At 42.5% G+C, this 24,184-nt stretch overlaps 1 protein-coding gene across 1 annotated transcript in view; it reads left to right on the forward strand.

The window, feature by feature from the left end:
* Nucleotides 1-24,184, forward strand: part of EML6 (EMAP like 6) — an 884,002-nt gene that overhangs the window by 327,710 nt on the left and 532,108 nt on the right. The window contains exons 7-9 of the mRNA XM_085612599.1: nt 1,635-1,836; nt 9,039-9,176; nt 16,843-17,099. Coding sequence (XP_085468725.1) covers nt 1,635-1,836; nt 9,039-9,176; nt 16,843-17,099 — 597 coding nt within the window. The remainder of the gene's footprint in view (nt 1-1,634; nt 1,837-9,038; nt 9,177-16,842; nt 17,100-24,184) is intronic.

Here is a 24,184-nt window from a genome sequence, read left to right on the forward strand (position 1 = left end):
TTCTTTCTGGTGGTTGGACTCGGAACGTTACGACGCGTGCGGTGCCATCTAAGCTGTCACACATTGCCAAACTGTGGTAGGAAGGTGTGCCTCAGTGAGTCTTACAATTTTTTAAATACAAAGAAAAAAACATTTTAGGTGAAAAAGGGAAGAAAGGGAAGCATGATAGGTTTTTGGTAAACAGTAGGTAAACATGAGTAGTGCGTCACGTGCTGAGGTTGCGGAAATTCGTTTCTTTTGCAGTTTTCCTGGAGTGCCTGGGTGAAAACAAACCCTTATTTACTACATCGCTGCCCGCGTATCCAGAGGACACAGGTACTGTCATGGCCCTGCAGCCGTCTGTGCCAGTCCCTCACGTCGTGTGTCACAATGCCCTCCTCCTCCTAAATGTTATCGTTCTGAGACGAATTCGGAAGGGTAGGAGCAGCCGCAGGTACTGGTCATCTAACGCCTTTTCTGGACGTTTTATTAAAACACCATCCTGAGCTCCGCCCCGCCCGGACCCCCTCTTCCGGGGTCCCCTACCTACGCTCCCTGCACAGGGCCACCATGAGCCTAGAGCCGCCCCTGCACCCCCTATCCCCCGGGGCCTCAAACGCATTCACGCGCTGCCCAAAAAGGCGCACGGGCACAAGGAAAGCCCTGCGCCTAAATACACCCCATCAGGTTCGCTCTCTGAAGGCGAGAGCAGCCCGATTCTTACATGCGGTCAAAGTGCCTACTACGGGGGTCACACGAAGGCCGCCGCTGCGACGAGGCTCTCCTCCCTGGGGATTTCTCCCGCCCTTATCGTCCCATGGCTAATGCCAGGACGCCTGACTGGAACAGAAGCAGTGATGGACAGGCACGGACAACGTGTGGGTGCTGCAACAAAGAACAGGGAAGCAAAAAACCCTCACTAGAACAAAGTAGAAAAAGCTCTGTTATGCCTACGACCAGCCACCGTGAATGCAACAAAATGGTGGCTGGTTGAACAAAATGAAGAAATAAATATCCCTTGGGCTATAAAATAGCCCAACCAGCCCAATAAGCCCAAAGGGTGGCAGAGCAGACGCCTGAGCTGCTTCCATTCCTCAAACATCCCGGGGGGCAGACCTCCCTACGCTCGGCTGCCCCCCAAGACCCCTTTCTAAAAGTGATGGGATGTGAAAGACATCAGAATAGAGTACATTAGGCTCTCGCTGAGGGCCAACACATAAAGAATGACAACTGCTGATACTGTCATTTTCTATGTGAAACATTTTCTGTGAGTCTCTGCGTCCTGGTGATTCCATTTTATTTAGGTGTTTGGGTGGTTTGCTGCCTTGCTTGTTAACGAAGGTAGTTGATTGTTGCTGCTTGAGGTATTCATGGCAGTCACGCTCGTCCGAAGATCACTAATGACCATTCGAGTGTAGGTGCAATGGGATGTTAAAATGAGAAACCGCGTGATTGGAATGACTGCAGGTGACATAGGGGACTTACAGGTGTCGAATATGTGGCCTCTGAAATTGCTGTAATTTGAAAGACTAAAGGCTATAAATGCATAAGCTGCCTTACCTGAGTGAATCAAACATGGCTTAATTGCCAAAATTGCAAATTACGAATCTAAAATCCATCCACTGCTGATCTTTTCCTTTGTATCACCTCTTCAGGCTTGTCCATCAGAAGCGTTTGTTGGAAGGCAGACCGAATTTTATGTGGGACTCAGGACAGTGAAATATTTGAGGTGATGGTGAGAGAACGAGACAAACCAATGCTGATAATGCAGGGCCACTGTGAAGGGGAGCTCTGGGCCTTGGCCGCGCACCCCAAGAAACCATTGGCTGTGACGGGAAGCGATGATCGTTCTGTACGGTAGGTGTTAATGTCCTCAGTCAACCTGTGGCAGCCATTTTCTTTCAATGTATGTTGTGCTTTTTGTCTCTGGATAATCTCAGATACTGTATCACGGTTTGGGCTGTAGTTAAAATAGAAAAAATTTAGACATATACTCACTAACGTTCACTTTCTGTCAAATCAGAAAATCTGTTTGTGTTCACACCATCGCCAGGATTTAATCCTACACAGAGCTAAAGGCACCTGAGAATTAACACAATTGCTTAATTCTTAGCATGTTATTGAACATTATATTACTTTTCTTTTTGCCTTCTTGCTATGAACAACTTTTGCTGTCCGTTGCAGGTAGGATTACATCCCATACTTTCCCATGTATAAAGGCATTTTCATTGGATTCATTTTAATGTTCTGCTTTTGATAGGGATTCACTGCTTTCCTCCCTATTCTCTGTTTGCCTTGTCCCAGAACCATGCATTTTGATTGGATGTGTTGTATCCTTACATAACTCATAGTCAGGGGACTACTTTTTCTCTGTTTAACTTTACATATCATTTCTCTTTTACTACTTCATGGTTTTTGTCTTTCTCTTCTGAATCCGTTTCCATTTTTTGCTTCCTTCTGATTCCCTCTCAGTCTTTTCTTTCTACCTGTTGCTCCAGATCCCTACTAGTTCTGCTGTCTTCTGAATATTTTTCTCTTCCACTGCCCGTCTGTTTTCGTGCTTCCCATTTCTGCAAATCCCTTCTTGCTCTGTCTGCTCAGTATTTTTTCCTTTGCCACCCCTCTCTCCATCTTTCTTCCAATTACTCCTGATTCCCAATTACTCCATCGCCTTCTGAATATTTCTCTGTCTCTGCTGACCTGCCCTTGTGCCATGGTGGTAGCCGCCATTGTCTTTTCCAGTGCCGGACACTTTTAAAATCCACTGGCACCAACAAAGCTAGTAGTGGCGGGCGGCTATATTAAAAGTCTAGAAAGCATTGTTTACTATATTTTCAAGATAGCCACCTCGTTGCGTAACAACTTGCGTTGTCACATTACATCATGCAATGCATTGGTCATCGTGAAAACATAAAAAAGTGTTTTCTATACTTTTAACATAGGCAGCTGGGCATTGGCAAAGCAAGACCAATTTACTTTGACAGGGCATATTTTATCCTGAAATTTAGGAAATGTGGATCACTTATTTTTTTAATTAACCTTAAATATTCAAGATATATTCAACAAATATCACTTCATGCAAACGTGTTATTGTTTGTGGGGCAGAACACCCACAATAGCAAATAATATACTTTAATGAGCATCTAGAGTGGTACATTCCGAAACCGAAAGATTTATCACGTTGATTTAAGGTGTAATCTACCAGCGAGTAAGAAGGTCAATACCTACAGAAAGAGGCATACATACATAACGTAGGCAACTTCATGTATTAAAGCATACCTGTGAGATGTAGTTATCCTGCGAATCTATAAATATCTGCCATTCTGCTCAGTCAGTTTGAACATCTTTAATGCTCTGTTTCAGCCAGACATCTCAGATCCAATAACCTTCGTCTTCTGTTGGTTCCTAGATTCAGGCTTTCTCGGACTGGCGGCAGATCTTTCACCGTCACTGCCGCCAAGCTCTGGAATAGCCTCCCCCTTGACCTCAGGTTCTGCGAATCTGAGCCAGCCTTTCGCCGCAAACTCAAGACCTGGCTGTTCACTAGGCGGTAGGACTTGGAACTGTCAACTCCTCACCGTTTCCCATTTTCTCTGTGAGATATGATCTTGGTTACTCCTCATGGGGACAGTTATGTAATCTTAGCGCCGGGACACCTCCTTCGGAGGTAGCTGCGCGCTCTATAAGCTCCATAAATAAATAAATAAATAAAGGGGACCATGGACCATCTCAACCTTGTCGATTTGGAGTGCTGGGCGGAATATGCTGTGTCCAACCACGTAGCAAACGTCTAATGGGAAACATATTTTCAATCTACAATACATGACTGGTGTATTGCAAATATTAAGGAGTGTATTGAGAGCTGTCTAGGGAAGAACACTTTATGTTCACATTAATTGAACATAATCAGGGCATCACAGGGTCGACCACCATTTTTTCTCACAATAAGGGGACACTGCTTATAGAAAGGAACAAAAATCTGAACAACAGAATAAGTTGAAAGGGTTTACTGAATACAGTGCTTGAAATTGAAATGTAGGAGTGCATGGCTACTCGCTAAATAGTTACAAAGCCAATTTCAAGCTTGGTGTTCAGTAGCAGTATGCACTTGCAAAGGCCGTGGTACAGGGTCTGCTGAGCTGCCCAACTCTGACACAAAGGAAACAAAATAAATGTTATAAAAGGAAATCATGTTTTAAGAAAGACAAAGGACCTGGCTTGGCAATTCGGGCTGGACTGTTCCCATGAGGCACAGGGTCAAGACTGATTTGCATATGGCTGGGTTCAAACTGGAAAGGCATGGTGAGCAAAACAACGATGGATTTAGGCCCAGATCTCTGTACTGGAATGAACGTATGACATTGTTCTGCATTCTGTCCATCAACTGTTGTGTTTGCATTAAAAAAGACAAGGCACACATTAGGCCACCAGTCCCTGGCAGTTAAAGGGATCTGTTTTTTATCTGTTTTAGTGAGAACATTGTGCTTGGGCAGAATGCTGTCACTCACACAGAACTGAGTGGAGTGATTCATTGCCCCATGCTGTATACTGTAAGGCAGAGGTCTTCAAACTTTTTTGCTCAGAGCCCCCCTAAGTAAAATGTTTTGAGATCGGGCCCCACTCCAAAATTTATGGCAAGGATTGAGGTAGCAGGAGGCTGCGTGCAGGGGACTGGGCTTATGAGATCATTTTAGGAGTACTTTTTCTATAGCTTATAAACTGCACTAACTATGAGATTTATAAAACAGCAAATGCATCAAACAAAAACATGTATTATCCCAAACATACTTATCCCCATAATTGGGGTGTTATAGCCCCTCACACTCTTGGACCCCCCAATGCAACCACACCTGCTACACTAATCATAACTGCAGTCCTGGGTAGCAGGCAATCTTCTCTGAATCTTTTACCTCGTCCCCACCATGACGGACCATCACCTCGGTCCTAATGCTAGAAAGGAAAATAAGCTACCATGCCCTTTTTTAAAGGTACACAGTCATAATTGTGAAGCAGTGGACCCCAGGGAATCTTTGGACCCAAGTCCGGCCTCATTTGCTTCCTTAATGATAACCAGCAGTGGACACTTACACACCTGGCAGCAGTACCACCATCACTACTGAATGTCCCTTTAAAAAAAAAAGAAAAAAAGAGACCACTTATATTGTCCCCTTCTTTGGAGTATCTCTCTGAAGAAGTGGTCTCTGGCCATTTGTAAACATAAAAATGAGCCCCCATACCGTGCACCCTATTCTGGGCCTTCTCTTTGACAATATCTAGAATCTCGCTCCTTTCCTCTGTCTCGTAGACCATTACTGCGAGGCCACACGGGTTGAGAGGATTAGGGCTCTGCATCTGAATGCAACCCTGCTGGCCTTCTACCTGCCACTCATGGACTCTGCTTTCTCAAAAAAACTGCCCCTGAATGGTTAATGCTGGCTTTGAGGAGCCTCTGCCTGAAAATGAAAGGTGTGGTGGTAGTGCAAAGAGTTAAAGACGAAACCAGCCTTCTTACCAGCCGTTAATGGATTAAGTCCCTTAAAGTCAGGGCCACAGGAACTATGGGTTTCTGCAGCAGCAGCGCTTTCCACATAGTTATTAAGCTGTTATTACATTATTTTATGCCCACTTAAATGACTGTGAAAACACAAAACACTTTGTATTGCATTGTAATTGCATTTACATAGCGTTTGCTACCTCTGGTGGGGTGTTGAAGTGCTTTTTCGGCGAGTAGCATGCTACTCTGGAACCTATACAATATAAGTGGTGAATTAGTATAGTGAAATATGAAAGTAATTTGAGTGGTGGACTGTTAGTCAGTGATTTGGATTGAGAAGGATAGCAAAGGGTTTGCATTTATATAGCGCTTGCTACCCCTCATGAGTCATGAGGTGTTGTAGTGCTTTTTCTGCAGTAGCACGCTATCCTGGAAGCCATAAAAGATTACTGGTGAATTAGTATAGTGAAATATGAAATTCATTTGAGTGGTGGACATGTTGGGATAGAAGAGGGAAGGATTGAATTTGTTTTTTTCTTTTGGAGCTCATAGCACTAGGAGGCTAGGTATGAGTAAAAGGGAGGTGGAGGGGGATGAGAGCAAACATATACCCCCGCAGAAAACTCATTAGTCCACCAAGCCACCAGACCCAGCATTGCTTTCCAGAGGGAGCAATTTGCATTTCACACATTTCTAAACCCACCGATTCTCCCCCCTTCTCACAGCCCCACCCTTGCACCTTACTCGGGTCAGGAAACAAGCAGAAGTTACCCTGGTGTGCACCCAATGTGCGCCAGTTCTGCCAGTTCCAATAAAATATACTTGCGAGTGTGGTAAAACCAAGGAAAATTCACACTTGCTTAGTTTGCACTCAGATGTGGAGCACTGTAAAACGCCTATTGTTGATGACAGTTGTAGAAGAGCACCTAGAGAAGGCGGTATTTAATTTTACAGAACATTGAATATAATATTACTCTGTTTCGGTCATAAATATAAAAAATAAAAAATACATTTGACATGATACAGACACTGGTTATACAACCTGCAAGAAGATGGAAGCTTTGGCGTTTGAAGAAAGAAGAACGCCGGTAAATATGTAATATTTATTTTCTACCAGCAAATTCGTATGGTGGATGCAGCTCAGTTTACTCAAGTCAGTCATTTTCTAGGTTAGTTTAATCACACTCCAATTATTCGATGGGTAAAATGTTTTCTGTCCGAATGGAAAACCTCTGACACACATTTAATTATTTTTGCCAATAATCAGAAAGAATATTTCTTTTATTTTGAAGAGCCCAAAATAATGCTCACAAATTAGGGCAATGAGGTCCCAAACAAAACTCAGTGGCTAGAATATTCTTCTTATGGAATAATCTTCCAGACTCTCACCAAATAACCGTAGAAAGAAAACACACTGTTTTTCAGAAGTTTTCAAAATGTGTCATTCACATGCAACCACTGACTGTGGGCCTACTCGCGTCCTCCAGTGATGGCCCACTGGAGTGAAACAGAACATGAAGATGAGGCCTCACGGTGGCCCTGGCACTGGACCTCACCCTGCTGCCATCCCGCTGAGCCTTTAAGACCATCGACTGACGACGTGCACAGGCAAGGCAGCTTGAACTTGCTGGTGAGTGCTCCTCTCGCAACATGCAGAGGAGGAATCTGCTCTAAACAGCTGCACCACATTAAGGTGGACCTATGAAGACTATTAGGCGCTAAATAGCTTGTTTGGAGAGCACCCACTAAACAGATTTCACCTCTGGGACACCTTGTAATCACCACAATAGAAAAATATAGAACACAGCCAGCTAACATTCTACCTTTTTCAGAGCATGCCAATATAAAAATAGCCTACACTGCTACAGCTTGAAGGTTAGCAACCTCTTGACCCTGCCAGCACACTCACTGACCCCCGCCCCCAGGCCACTCTGATTACAGTTCACACTTCTCGGCTCCGAATAAATGAAGACAGCCTGGAAACACAGCAAATAAACATCGCTGCACTTCCAGGCCATCTTCATTTACATATACTTGCAGAGGCATTTGCGCCCCCCTGGGAACCCATCGACGCCTCCCCAGTGGGCGCGCCCCACAGTTTGAAGACCTCTGCTGTAAGGTCTGGAAAGAAAATGTAAACTGGAATGCAACAGACCAATGTATGAAGAGGGCTGACCAAAAGCTCCATGTATGTATGTTTGAAGGTAAGTATCCTTTGGGAAAAACAAAGGGTCTTAGCTAATGCCAGATCTAAAAATTAGGTGAATAAGTTATCTGGCTTTTGACAAGGAACTGAAAAGACACGCACAGCACACTGATTAATCTAAATGTGGCAAAAAACATAATCAAGGTTATCATCTTCCAATAAATTACATAGCTTTAGCTAAAACATTGGATACAGTGTAACCAACTCTAAGTTAAACCTTTAATGGCTCATCTAATTAAAAAAAAGAGGGCTGCGAGCACTCACGGTGGCATATTAACAGTTATTATCCCCAGAATCAGACTTCATAAGGATAAAAGTTTAAATGTTTCTGGACTCAAGGTGACCATCTCTTGCTAACAGGACACACGTAAGAGCCGAAAATGAAAGGAGATGATCCTCAAGCCCCTTAAAGGCCCGATGGCGGCAATATTGACTCCCAGATTTGGACATGTATGTTTATGTTTACCAAGATGAATAGGCCTTTGGTGGCTGTGATGCGTCATCAACCCTCAATGTGCAAATCTTTAGAAGGGAGTGTAACATAATGGGATGGCAGAGATATCAACCGTGAGCCTTCCCACAAGATATTGCAACGGAAGCAGATAAGTAATTCTCCAACAGGTCATACTGTGTGCCTGAGAGGAAATAACATTTTTCCCGAAACCTCTTACACCACCCTAGTATCAGACTGTAAATTAAATAGGTGTACCTCATGGTAGAAATATCAAAACTCCTCTAGATGGACAAGTCAATAAGCCAAGCTTGTCTAGGAATGTAAGAATATATGTAGGCAATACATTTGGTAGAGCATTATCATCAAAGTAAGCTTTGTAAGTCAAAAACTGATGGTTCACAAACCACTTTAATCTTTACATTTAATCCCAGTCGAGCAGAAGCTCATCTTTAAGCATTTACAAATCACATACAAGCTATGCTGATCCAGAAGAACCAAACACCTAAGATAACTTTGTGCCACTATAGATCAAAGACCCACCCGCAACATAGGATCCACAGTAGAGGGCACAGCCACACCTGCAGCATTAAATCAGAAGAGATGCAGAGGGAGGACTTGTGAAACATATGACTGTGTGCCATCAAAGTAACTAAGGCCTGCATTGAGGCGTCTATTGGACCGCTAAAGCTTACATAATGAACAGATACCAGAGCCAGAAAGCAGCATTGTGTCATTGTGTAACTGTAAAGTAATAGATGTTTTGCAGTTTCATTAATTCCTATTATGCCTTTCAAATCTCACTGCACTGATGTGGCTGGCCAGCAGCATGTGGTGTCTTAGACAACTCACTGATTTCCACTCAACCTTCTCATACCTTTAATGGCTTGTGTGTTTTTGTTGTGTAGGTTATGGAGCCTTGCTGATCATGCCTTGATTGCTCGCTGTAATATGGAGGAGGCTGTGCGTAGTGTATCATTTACCCCTGATGGCTCCCAAGTAGCTCTGGGAATGAAGGATGGCTCCTTCACTGTTCTCAGGGTCAGGTAAGTCAAAATATTGCTTACTATTAGGGTCGGATGGTTCGTTTAGTGTACAAAATATGCTGTATAATTTTGCTTCGCTTTTTTTCTCATTGATCTCTTAGCATATTTAGCCTTGATTTGTTTTACGAAAATTATCACATATAATCCCCAGATTTGGGGTGGCCGGAGATGCCTACAGCAGTCTACGAGGCATTCTCTGTACAAGTATGCCTATGTTGTATACAGTTAGGGTGAAATGGTGTTATGCAATGTTTGGTGGATAACAGATTTGAGAGGACATTCCAATCGTAAATGGACTTAAATTCAATGCCATTGAACAGGCAGAGGAGGTAGCTAAGTTGATTTGAGTAGGTGATTTGGGACACTAGCCAATAGGATTTCCCCTACCTATGCCTGCACTGGCCCAGGTTAACACCTCGAAGAAGATGCTCTAGCAAAGAGGTTGTATACAGATAGCAGTCCTCATCTTATTGGACTTGTTGTTTCCCTTTAAAAAAGTTGATTATCACCTAGTAATGGGGACTGTGCCTGGACACTATGTCTAAAACATATTATCCTTCTTACCTCAATGCCAGAGGTCACAAGGTCAGCTTGTAAATGCCAGACTGTTCTACTGAACTGTAGGGTTCTTACTCAATCAGTGGAATCACTCCTGTTCAACTGTTGTACAATACTAATGGCTGGAGTCATCAGCATATAATCGGGCTTTCCGGATGTGTGCAGGTTTACACAGATGGTTATGTGGATGGGCTCTGAAAGGGGGACGTAGGACCTCATCAATAATTATGTCCAAGCAATTTAAAGGTGGGTGAAATGGAGCTGGAGCAACATTTCTTTCAATAGAGCCAAGACAGAGATTTTCCAAGTTGTCACTCCTGTGCATATATACCTACCCTTTAGTTGGCTTGTAGTGCCTGGGCCAAGCACCTTCACCTTTAGGGATAAACAAAAAATAAACAGCTCGCTAAAATATTCAGTTCCTGGAAGTGTGGCTGAGACTGTGTAGACTGAGGCTGTAGAAAATGCATCCCACACCTGGCTACGCGGCTATGCTTTTCTGAATAACAGTGGTTGCAAACCTAAAAGTGATGATATAGAGAGAGTCTAAGCTTCAAAAGCAAGAATCTATTACCAAAATGTGCTGACACTACATTGACTTCCAATCATTAGAATAATTGAAAGTATGATGTTGTGTGAAGGCTAATCAGCATTACCACACACATCCATTCAAATACTTAGCTCAGGATATCTGGTGTTTTTGACATTTACAGTGACTAAGGTCTCACTAGCTATGCCTTAGCCACATGTTCTCTATTTAAATGGGCAACTGTTTTTATTCCAAATTGCTGTAATTGTCACTCTGGTAAACCAGTCACATGTGTGCACTGTTTCTGTGTAGTTGTGCATAGTCCAGATATGGGAGACTGAGAGAAGGAAATATGTATGCAAACTAGACCTAAAGAATTGCATTTGCTATGAGAGTGTGTCTCTTACAGCCTGGGTAGCATATCATATTCCAAGTGTTTAAACGTGCATTAAAACCTTAGTTCTGGGCATGGAACATGTGAGCAGCCATAATGATAGAGTTATATGATACAATACTTAATATGTTACCATAGTTTGATTGCCACATTTTTGAAAACCTCGAAGGGTTCCAGATGACCACAACTCAAATCATATTGTAGAACTGTCCAACAAGGGGCCACATTAAACTATTATGGATTGCAGTAATGTCTACAACAGTTGAATAGCCCTGAAGAAGTTCCTACTGGTGAGAAACAATACATATGTTGGGTGGAAAAATGTGGATGAAAATTTGGAGCTAAAGATTTGACAAAACGATTCAGACAATTACAATGACTAGAGGATGTGTTTTTATGGACTGTTTATTGTGTGTGCTAAGCGAGTATAATATTTAAACTGTGCATACCAACATAGGAATGTTCACGTTTCAAGTGGCCTGAAGATTTATTGTGATGAACCTCTTGCTGAATTTATTTACTGCATTATCCAGAGCATGCCCATCGTGGTGACTCAATATGTCAGGATTAAAGGCTCTTTGTGGCACAAGAAGAATGCTTGGTAATGCCTTGAGGGAGGCCCGCTCTTTTGGTGTACGTTGATTAAGAAGTAATCCTCCTTCCTTAACTAAAAAGAAAATGAACAAGATACAAATGTCAAGGGACTTTTCACAGAGTTAAAGGTTGAAAGTCGAGGAAATGACCCCAGTGGTTGTTCCCCAGACTCTAAAACCACAGTTGCTACCAAAACCATGATCAACAGTACACTTGTTGACAGTCACAAAGTAATGAATAACTACTATCACCTCTGTAACAAAAGTGCAGTCAATGACCTTATCGTCAGATAGAGGCAGTCTGTCGATGAATTCCTCATCCTTGATCAATGGCCCCCTAATCTGCATCTCCGATGCCATCTTCAATAAATACTTTTTTTATCACCACCTCATCACAATGAAAATATTGTCATTGATCATGTCAAAAACAGTCAGAAAAGCTATCTTTTACAACAACAGCACTTTCATTACCTACCCCACTGATGACCACACTGTTACGTGTCAGTGCTCTAACGTGTATTTTTGTGCCGTATGTAGTACAGGTCTGGTTGCAAATAACGCATGCTGACTTGACATTTCTTTTTACATTCAAACACTGTAATTAGGAGTAGAAAGTAGACACATTTATTGTCTTAATTTCTGCAGTTAATAGAGGAGTGCTTGGGCTACCATGGGTTTTCTAACTTGTGCTAACAGGAGCAAGAAGGTAAATTTCAATTCTTGGGTGCAGGCATTGTTTGTAGGCATGACAGCTGAAGCCATAGCTATGAGGGAGAGCCCTTTGAGGCTTAAGGGATCAGTCGTAACCCCAATAAACTAAGGTTGGCAGGACACCTGTAGTGTTCTCTAAATCAGCCATGTTTCTACAATAACACTAATTTAAATAGCGGCCAAACTTGATCCCTCTGAAATTGCCCACACAAACCCTTAATGACAAGTACACAGACAAAGAAGAAGAGATTGGCTTTGTGATTTTCTCCACTGAGACTACCCCGTCTCACCTGAAAGTGACAAAAAAAAGAGGTTTACCCAAAAGATGCCGAAGAGTACTCTTTCTTCCAGCATGCATGTCACTGAAGCAGGGACTGCCCAAAGACTGCTTACAGTCTTTCCATGTTATGATGAGTGAGGTCTACAACAGATTTGAGACTTCCAGATGCCCTAAATGCTTCATTTAGGTGGTGCACAATGCCCAGAAAAGCTTTCAGGCATGCCAAGGACTTTGGCCCCTGTTCTGTTGCTGTCCGCACTCCCCTTTACTCCTTGTAAGTTCTTTGGATTGACTGTTCACATACCCAGTGGGTTGGATGGAGGGGTGGATCGCGGTGATGATGTCGATGGTGGCAGAGAGCCAGAGGGTGATGGACAATAAAGGGGAGACCAGGCCCACGGATCAACAAAGATCCATAACAAACAGATCAGTGGGAACATTACATAGTGCCCCCTATTACTCACCGATGGCACTGCTGGTGGAGCCTCCATTGGATTAGATAATGAAATTCCACTGACTCAGGGGCATCTCAAACACATTCAGCCATCCAATGTATTCTACAGAGAAGCAGAGCCTCTTGTATGATTTAAGCAATGGTTTACGAGGGTCCTCAAGTCGATTCTCATGCTAATGAATCTATGGGAATAAGAGCTACTACTACTAAAAACTCCTACTTCTTCATTCAGTATAGTAGAAACATTCCCAAGATATATGCTTAGTCCCAACTGACACATTTGGATGGTGCATGGATCCCCCTCAGAAACATTAATTCAATTCAACAGCAGCATATGCTCTCGTGATGTCAAATGCCCCAGTCATCTTGTCATGACTGTGGCACAGCATTGCTCATTTTATCAAAACACTCTCAGACCTCAGATGTAAAGATCATTCTTTTGCAGTTATAGGCATAGATATGCACGTTGTTAAGTCTGGCTTTAGGCAGTTAGCTAGTGCATTTGTCATCCATGGCTGCAAAGGATGACTTAAAAGCACTTAATATTCGCCCAGTCAATATGTCAAAACAGTAGACATTCTATATGATGTCCAGATCAGATAATCTTTTGCATGATTTCCTGAAAACAATTAAGCTTTGCACTAAAAAAGCCATTGGTACCTCTACTGGCATGAAGATGCAATTCCATTTTTGGCCCTAGAGTATGAAGGAAGGCAACCATCTTACAGGGAAGGATAACAATACTAACCGTATTCAAGAGGAATAGCAGCAGGTGCTGGACATTTGCAGAGCGGTGTCACAGAGGATCAACTGGATATTTAAACCAGAAAAGCAGGATTCATGCAGGGCTCTGAAGTCACTTCTAATAGGCGCCGTCTCATGCCACTGTATGGTTTGTGCTGTTGTGCTGGATAAGACTTACTTCGGGCATGCTGGTCTATTAAAGATCTAGTGTTTGTGAAGAAAGTTGCCTTTAACTATGGTTCTCAAGTGTTTGTATCATTCATAGCTTCACCCGTGACACCTGCACCTCCTTATCTTGGGGCTCATAAACATATAGGGCACACAATAGGGATACCATGGCTCCCTAGTCCTTGTGGTGGACCCCCCCCCCCCCCAAATAGTTTTTGGGGGGGTATTGCAGAAAAGATTAGAAAAACGGCTGGACACCGTTTAAAAAAAATAAAAAACTCCACCCCCGAGGTGGTCCAGGGCCCCGAATGGAGGTACATTTATACCTATTTATAATTATTTTGGGAGGGGGCCTGCGTGGCCCTCCCCAAAGATCCATCTGCCACCAGGGTCCTCCATCTCCCCAGGAGCTGCAGTTTCAATGAAGGTGTCCCGGGATCTTATCCCCTGGAACCCGAGGCACTTATAAAATAAATTTGGACCACGCTGCATAATGCCCGGCATGGGCTTTTAAATAAAATATTGTAGTTGTCGTGGTGCCTTAGTGAGGGGCAGGGCCACAACCAACACATTTAATAAGTGTTGTTGAGGGCTGCAAGGGGCAAACAGCCCACCAGGAATGTTTAAAAAATACAGTGTAAGTCTCCTGGGGCCATGCATTCAATGATTAACTCCATTTTTAAGCCCTCCAAGCTGGAGGTGTATGTTCTTCAGCTGGAGTGCAGGGCCCCTGTGGTTTGTCTTATAGGTGCATTTTGCGGCCTGAAGAATGTAAGAGAAAGACTCAAACACATGTGCATGCTTGTTTTAAATAAAAATGCTTTATTTAAAAAAAATATACATTGCAGATTTTACAAAGTAATGCCAGATTATGCTTGGAGGATTTCATAATCTGATTCACCTGGTAGTCCAGCACAAGATTCTTGTCAACAATAACCCCTATTTTTGTAGTTTCTTATTAACTTGAATATCATGTTAATGGACATTCAGACTCAGACAGCTCTAATGCATTCTCTGATGTATGGAAGGAAAAAACTCAGCTTCCCTCTTCCTATTAACTAATGGATTTTGTGATAGCCGAAACATACTTTGCGTATCACCATATGTCTGAAAACCAATAACAGACTTAACTAGCAATTAATGGAGGTGTTCGACATAGATATTGAACATGAGCTGTGAAAGGCACAATCCCTGCGTTACCCAAAAAGCAAATTGTAATGGCAGCTAAATCGTCACTAACTCTCATTCTAGAATTACAACTTGACTAAATCAACTCAGCCATTTTAGGGAAGTCCCTGGCACCTCACCACCCTACCCAGATTACTGATCAAGGTGGGATGGTTAAGGTTGTCAAAGGCTGCTGATAGGTCCAGTGAATAAAGCTGGATCTCCTCCATTAATATTCCAGTTTGAACAACAATCAAAGGTTCTCCATACCCTTGTGAGTGCGGAAGCCCCACTGCGTATCTTCGCACATCATATTTCTTTCGATGTAATTCTCTACTTGCATTGTAGTTGCTTTTTTCCCTACTTTTAGCAACCACAGTCCGGTAGTGTTGTGACAACATTTGTTTGTGATCCTTTTTGTTCTGACCAGCTTTTTTAACAGGAGCGTCACACAAGACTCTTTAAAACTGTGAGGGATATTCCATTCAACAAATGAACTGTTGATAATTTCCCTCAAAAAAGGGGGCAGAACCTCATGGCCATCCTTTACCAACCTTGTAAGACTGGTATCTCTCTTGCAAAATGTGGTGCACAATAATTTAAATTCTGAGTGGGTAAGTTTATAAACCTGTGTATATTTAATATCTTAATATATGCGAATTAAATGAAATGTACAGCAAGTAAGGTCAGGAAGGCATAAACAAATTATCATTGACTAGATGTTAAAACCTGGCCACTGCAATTATGCTACAATTTATTACATTTCAACATCATTTGTAGCGATGGCCCATTATTATATTACAGCTGTCATTCTCCTGTTCAATTTAATCCTTGTTAACAAATGTAACCACTCGGAATTAACATACTGATTTACCACTAAATCTGTAAAGTCTACCCCTCCACATTAAAATTCACATAATAGGATTTTAGAAAGGGCAAAAGTAAACAAGTATGAATTTTTTCCAATTAGCCTTCTTAATTTTGGGTGGGTATTGAAGAAGTGACTTGTCTGAGGATTTGTAATTGAATGTATAGAACGGATACCTATCAAAAAAAGGCTGCGTTTTCCATTGCTTACTTAATGATCTTGTGAGGGGTTCTTAATCTATCACACTTCGTCTCCCAACTAGCCCCAGGCACTCTTCCCAAGCATCCTTCCCTAAGTCTTGCAATAGTTCAGCTGCTGTGTGGAACAATCCTTTGGCACCTGTTGAGTTTTAGGTTATTGATTCTGAAATGAATTTGTAATGCAGTGCAACATGGGTCTTTCCCTGAAAGACCAAGCTTTGATGTCAGTTGAACAAGGTGCATTGGCACGGTGCCTGGTCTCCAATGCCAGCACAACATTGGAGCCCAATCACTATATAAAGCAGAGTACATGGATGTATTGAAATCTTGCATTGTGGGAGACTTTTGTGTGAATGTGATAGACCTCCCCACTATCATAAGTCACAAACTAAACTCTATTCCACCATGATCTATCTTTTATTCTTCTTTTGGTCAATATCATTGGTGTGACAACGGCCCCCGCAGCCCCCACAGTGCGGGGGAGCTCCATGCTCCAGAGGGCCCCCTCAGCTCAGTACACTGGCCTGAGAGCTCCCGAATACGTCCAGAAGAGGTCCCGCCTTACACTTTGCAGGGAGGCTCCCTCAAGTTTCGTTACGCCACTGGTCAATATGGTTGGTCATAAAAGTCATGGATACATCACATACCAAACATCACAACACAGTCCTGGCAAAATGCACCATTGCTCATGAGATGAACAGTCATACATTGTGCCATTGTAACGTCTCTGGAAAAGGGGGATTGGCATTAGCTTGCTAACCTGGGGCAGATGGGGCACAAATGGCTGCCCAATTTTTGTTGTGCAAGTTAGATCATAGTGTTTTAGTATAAGTTTAAATATTATCTCTGAATTCTGATGTAGTCTACTTGCTCTACATTTACTATGACATGCACTATTGCCTTCATTGTTTGTTCCTGCTTTCTTTTATGCCTTTATTTGTGTGTATTTCAAGTGTGTCTCCACTTTCTTGTAAGTAATATCTGTTTTCACCTCTTTCAGAGACATGACTGAAGTTGTTCACATCAAAGATCGGAAAGAAGTAATCCATGAAATGAAATTCTCCCCTGATGGCTCCTATCTGGCTGTCGGTTCCAATGATGGGTTTGTGGATGTCTATGCAGTTGCTCAGCGGTACAAGAAAATTGGGGAATGCAATAAATCTTCTAGCTTTATCACACACCTCGATTGGTCTGTAGACAGCAAATACTTACAAACCAACGATGGCGCTGGAGAAAGGCTATTCTACAAGATGCCATGTAAGTGTGTGATATGACCAAGGTACATGCTTTCTAAACATTCTCAATGACCGACCATTCCGTGTGAGAGCAAGTAATACTATGCCTAGCATTGGCTTGATTTGAATATGCTACAACCTTAGGTGTACTTGCTTGTTCCCAGTTGCTCTTGGGCTCTAGAGATCCAAGGGAGGTGGACATCAGTTCTCCAAAATGCTAATTCTCTGATCATTAATCACTTAAGAAGACTGACCCAATGTCTTACCCACAGCTTCTCTACAGCATCTTATGTGCCCCTGAAGATGTAAGGGATGGGCATGGAGCACAAGTAACATCAAGTAAAGAAGTCCATAGAATCTTGTTCACTTTCTGTTTCTGCTGCCGAGTTCATGATACCCAAGAACAGTGGCTACCACTAACTGGTGATTAGCTATATGCAGCTATTGTATGTGCCTAGTGTCTTAGAGCAGGTTGTTTCCTTTGCTGTGGCATCCCTCCTGTGCACAGTGACTTTCAGTTCCTACTGCTATGTCATTACCGTTGCTGACAATGGTCTTCAGATTGCCTTGCTGCCTTCTGCTGTTTCCAGGCCAATGCACACCAGTCTCTATGTGAGCAGTGAATAAGAATGTGAGTCGATGGTGATAATCAGTTAACTAAATTAGTTTGTATTAAAATAGCTATTAAAAGAGCTTTAATAGACTGGAGACAGAACAGCGATAGTTTTATTTATTTGAGTGTGGCTAAACCACTTTTGGAAATACGTGTTCGCTATAAAGCACCGCAACTGTAAAATTCTATTGAGAACATTCAGAAAACAGGCAAAATCAAGAAAAGGCTCTAGGTACGAGGTACCTATGACTGAAAGATTGTAATCTTTGGAATGAAACTTGATAACACTATATACATATTTATGTGGATTAAATCTACTAATATACTAATACAAGAAGGGTTGTTGTAAAAGTAGAGGAAATTCAATTTGCTTCAAATATTAGGAGCCGTTTGGAACATTATGTATTACTACTGAGATCCTAATCTATGTAAGGTTCCAAACTTGTCACTCGAAGGCCCTCAACATAACTTCAATAAAGTAGAGTACAACCCATTAGCAAAGGGAGTGTTCCCTGTCGCGGGCTGGACAGTGGGCGTGGTCACGATGACCCCGAAGACATTGCTCTGCTTCTATGCTTTGTTTCATCGTTCCATTTACCATAACAGATGGAATATTTTATGAAATGCACTGCCATTTGGCAAGGTGATCCAGAATGAAATCACCTTATTGCATTTGAGTTCAGTTGGTTACTTAGTGATTTAATTTTTCAGAGTCAGGCATTGTCTCCACATACATAATAATTTGCTTGTAGCAGTGACATGCTGTTTTGGTTTCTCAGCAATGGAACACTCAGTGTGCCAAATGACGTGATCGATTAAATGTGATTTTTGGAGTACGTTTCTACAGCCATTTATCAACTGCAGACATTTCAATAAGCTTTTTTGATGCACATATACCTCAGCAGTGTGGGAGGGAATGAAAAATGGCATTATATAAAAACGTTAAAGGTCTCACAAGGACTGGTCTATCCTGTTGGAACTCAACATGAGTGTAATTCGTAGTAAAATGCATACTTAGGTCAAAAAGAGAAATAGATTAACCTGAAGAGAGTTACTCTTGTGTCTGTCTGAAGTACTGTAGAAGTTAGTGCTGCTGCTAATGGTATTTTATGTGGGACTGTACTTATGCTGAGGAGTCCAAGCAAGGGAGTAGCTAGAAAATTAAAGTACTCTTATGGCACCAAGCAAGCAAACCGAGTCATCGCTATCCTCCTTAAAAGAGGTTGCCTGTCTCTTCCATCCAAGAATCTATCTAGCTATTTATTCTTTCATCCTTTATTTAATCCACCCACTGATATCCACCATTTCACCTGTACATTCTGTCATCTATTCAGTCTTTCATCCATCATTAATTTTGTCACCATTCCATTTATCCATCCGCCCATCCATATCTAAACCTATCCATCTTACATACCCATACACCATATCCATCCTTTCATTCACCATCCATCCTTTCACTTATCCATCCCCCTTTCTTCCATCTATTTATCCATTTTTTCACTCATCCACCCTTCAGTCCATCCAACCATCCATCCTCCCTTTCACTCATCCATCTATCCTTTGACTCATCCATTCATCCTTTGACTCATCCATTCATCCTTTGACTCAGCCATCCATCCTTTCACTCAGCCGTCCACCCTTCGACCCATCAATCTATTTACCTCTTTACTCATCAATCCTTTCTCTCATCCACCATCCATCCTTTCACTCTTCAGTCCATCTATTCACCCTTTCTGTCCTCCATCCGTCCACCCTTTCATCCAGCCACTTATCTACCCTTCCTTTCACTAATCCATCCATCCTTTCACTCATCCATCCATCCATCCTTTCCCTCATCCATCCATACTTTCACATTCATCCATCCATCTACCCTTTCACTCACCCATGAACCTTACTCGTCCAGCCATCCTTTCTCTCATCCCCCATTCATCCACCCTTTCACTCATCAGCCAGCCAGCCACCCTTTCACTCACCAAGCCTTCTATTCACCCTTTCACTTATTCATCCTTCCATTCATCCATCCTTCCTCCCTTTCATTCATCCATCCTTACTTCTATCCTTTCACTCATTCCTCCAGGCATCTATTTCACTCACCCATCCATCCCACATTCAAAATGCACCCATTTACTCATCATCCCAGCCATTCATGTTAATTATGAGCCTTTGTCTGCCGAGTTGCAGAAGAGGCCCATCAAGAATCCCACCCTCGCTGTAACTATTAAAGCGGGTTGTTGACGACGCCACTGATTCCAAGCACCAATTTGTTCATGTCACGTGCACTGTGGAACAGTTGGGTTGTGACTGCAGAGTGGTAATTTGCGATGGTCACATTAAGCACATATGTAATTTAAATTTTAGGTTATCCAGCTTCCAAAAGATTCTAACGGAAGGGAAACTTTTTAAGCACTGTATTGTATGTTGTGTACTGGCATTTGCATAACACTTTCTATCCCCCTTGCAAGGCCTATTCAGCTTTTCATTTGTTGATTAAATACCACCGTATTTATCACATTTATAGCGCTTTGTAAATCCATGTACCTTTGAGCTCCTGACTATATTCATACAAAAAATAAAAAGAGAACAGTAGATAAGCTTTTGGCACTGTAAATTTAACACTCCTTTAGTGAATTTAAAGTAATACCAAATAAGTATGGCTGCATGAACAGCCTCCTTTTTTAGGTCTCACCTACAGACAGTTATTAGCTGTCTGATGTCGAAAGACCTCATGTGGACCATATCAAAATCTTACAGGGAACTTGGAGCCAACCAATTGCTTACAATTCTTTAACAATGTTTTTGGAGCACACATGCACTTCTATGATTCAATTATGTATGTAAGAAACAAAAATCAACAAAATTCAGTTGGGCTCTTGTTGTTCTCTTCTTTAATGTCATTAAATTCCAATCCCTTACGCCAAGAAGTGCATGTGTGCTCCAAAAACATTGTTAAAGTATTTTTCATTCGTTTGATTGAGTTTAGGGAAGTAGGGTGTTCTCTTCTCCCTGTTTTGGATGCACCATGAGTTATCATTATTCTTTGCAGTGAATTAAGTGTAAATTACTATATGAGCGCCAGTATATCCTGTACACCCAACAGTATTGATAATTGCTTACAATTGGTTGGCTTTCTTGTCGCTTTCATTTACATGCTTCTTATTCAATGGCATTCCTTCCTTTTCTTGTGTTTGCTCCTGCCCTGGAGCATAGCTTCTTTACCGTACTTTTGACTGGAGGACTTGTATCCTTCCTTTGCTCACATCCCGGGAACTACTTTTTTCTTTTCCTTTCAGCACTTCATAAGACTGCATGTGTTTTCTTGCTCTCTCCCTCGTGTGCTGCTTTCCACCCTCAAATACCGCCCCCATGTGGGCCTAGTGTTACTTCCTCCTCCTCCTCCTCCCTGGCACCCTAGCTCTTCCATTGCTTCAACCACATCTTCTTAGCTGTTTTTTATTCTGTCCCCTCCCAGCCTCAATTGCCTACTTCTTTCCTGCTACTGTCCGTTGCTTCCCCCTATTCTGGGTTCATTTTGTCCCGCAATTTTCCTTCATTGCTTCCCATCGTATCCTCTGGGAAAAAAAAATCTTACATTTTTCGGAGAGTTCAGCAGCTGCCATTTGCTGCTAGACAACCCCTTTTTCAAATGCACTTTGTGCTCCTTAAAGTATAGTTTTTATTTACTGCTCTAAGAGATGCGTCTAAAATCTTGGAAGGATACATTAAAAAAAAAATAACATGGCAGCCACGCAATGTAATAGCATCATTACATGCACATGGGGCATAACTCGAGTACAAGTGATTGTCCGATTTTTCTTTTCACTTTTTCCTACTGATGCAGTGATGCTTAACAGCATTGGCAAAAAACATTGGTAAAGCCAATAGTTAGAAAAGGTGAGATGTATTGGCTTCGCCAATGTTTGCTCATGTTACAAAGCAGAAGACTAAGGGGCTCATTCAAATGTCTCCGGAATAAAAATATCCATGGTAAATCTGCACCCCGGGTAAATTTCACGTGGGACCCTGGATTTTTAAAGCAGCCTCAATCTCAGGATTAATTTAAGGGGGAAGTCAGGAACTGCTAGGGGAATCTGACCCAAACATGCAACACCTGATATTTCCCCATTTCTCAAGTAAACCACAGGGTTCCAGTTGTAATCCTTGTTAACCTTGTCAGTCTGAAACTGCTAGTACCTTCAGAATCTGTAGCATCCATGGATTAGATTTAGGGCCTTATTAAGAGTTTGGTGGTGCGGAAATGGGACCGCCCCGCTCCCGCATCCCCAAACCCATGTACGAGCCGTCCGTCAGATCAGGAGTTTTCTCCTGGTCTGGCGGACGATTCTTTGGCGTTCCTAGGGCGCAGTGCCTTTGTAACAGGCACCACAATGGGAACTTCAAAAAAAGTACCTGCACAGCATGGACTACTGTAGTCTATGCCGTCCAGGTACTGGGATGCATGCACACAGGGGGCCACGTGTTGTGCCCCCCGGTGTGCAGCCACATGGCGTGAGGCACCAGGCGACCCTGTAGGGCCCCTTTGTTTTCTCTCTGCTACGGTTTTTATGGCGGGCCCACCGCCATGAAAACCATGGCAGAGAGGAAACTCTTAATATGCTTGGCGGGACTGCATATTGCGGCCCCAGGACTGCTGCACAACCACCAAGGAACGGCTGTTTCCTGGCTGTTGTGGCGGCCCCTGGGCGGCCAGGCTCATAATAAGACCCTTTGTGGGGTGAGCTTAGGGGAGCTCGTAAGAAGTGATTGTGTAGCTGAGCCTGGGCTCCATCATGGAACACCTGCTTGGTTTCCACTTAATCAGTTTAATTTACTGAAGCAGCAGGGCTTGTCATTCTGCACAGCAGACTCTTTGTGAGCAGTGTACGTACCATTTTTAAATGTAAATTTAGCTTCTGTCTGGAGGTTATCTCCGGCCTGGCGGCTTATGTCTCCTTAGTGCTTGAAGGTGTCTCATCTGGCCCCGGAAAGTCTATCAATCTCTGTGGCTTGCATTCCACTGTAGTATTAGCTGCAAGGCTATACATGAGCAGGTAGATTTTTCCATTTCCATTTAACAGTACCTTGTTATTTCTGAACAGACTTTGTTTCAAGTAAGGACTGTCTTGTGAGAGGGTGGATGACAGAAACAGCTGTTCAAGCAAGAGTGGCACTGAAGTTCTCTTAAGCCTTGCTTCGGTCATGCTTTTGCTAGTGCAATTGCAAGACATTTAGACACCTCATCAGACAGATAAGGTGCTCACAGTGATGAACATTCAGCTGATGCAGGTGATTATAGCCACATTCAAGGTATGCTGTTTGTGGACTGTAGTATCTGAAGAAGACAATTGTCATATGATATCTTAAAGAAAAAATCTTTATTGATTACATTTTGTAATTTTCATGTGGAATATTTATATTTGTGCTCTGAAGGTGCAACACCCAACACATGTTTCGCCCAATCTGGTCAGTATGACCTGGGCTTTCTCAAGGCTTTCACAATTGTATTTGGTTTCATTCACAGAGTCACATAGGATACAAAGCATGGATCTTCAAAGCAAATAAACAAGTAAATGTTGATTTTCTGGCAGCAGATTGAAAGTCACAGGTCAATCCCTCCTGGATGTTATCTGTTTCAGATAACAATTGTCTTTTTCGGATACTACAGTCCAAAAACAGCATGCCTTGAATGTGGCTATAATCACCTGTATTACTCAAAGAGGAGCAAACACTCAAACCATTCCTAAATTGCTATATAAATGAGGCAGGTAAGGCCCAGTGCCTCGAGTAAAGCTCCTCTCTAAAATAACTAACTGGCAAAGGCAAGATCATCCAGTCTAAGGATCTATGGACCCTCACCCAACTTTCAGACCTTCATCTGATGCCACTGCAGTTTTGTACCTTGCCCCACGATTTCTCCTGATGTTTGTTTTTCTCTTCAGACTTTCTGGAAAAATCATTGGAGAAAGTTTTGAGCTAGACCCAACTTTTTGCCAGTGACAGCAAAGCTGGTCTTTTGAGGAGACAGACTTTATTAATACAGCTTACCAACTCTCTCAGACATAAGAGGTATCTAGTGTTTTGATCCCACTGGAAGGAAGAGGCAAGGGATATGGGGATTTCTCGCATGCATGTCCCACCTGAACCCATCTGAAGAAACCTTCTGAGTTTCAGGGCCTCTCGCTTCTTGATTTCCACAACTGTTGTCAATGGTTCACTTCTTGGCATTGTTTATAGAGCCAAAAGATTATTTCACAGATATTTTACCCTTGCAACCATCTGTGATGCCAATTCTGGCACCATATTTCATAGTCCCGCTCAGGCTTTGTGGCATTTATATAGTAAGGCATATAGTCCCATAATCCCTCTATCCACCCCTCAAGAATGTTATACATTTCATGAGGCCGCAGAGACTAGTTTAATGATCTGGCTCAGAACTTGGGGTCTATTTACCTCTACCGCTTCTGTGGCTCATATGTACACAAAAGACACACAAATGA

Source organism: Triturus cristatus, chromosome 6, assembly GCF_964204655.1.
Source record: "Triturus cristatus chromosome 6, aTriCri1.1, whole genome shotgun sequence".
Classification (NCBI taxonomy): domain Eukaryota; kingdom Metazoa; phylum Chordata; class Amphibia; order Caudata; family Salamandridae; genus Triturus; species Triturus cristatus.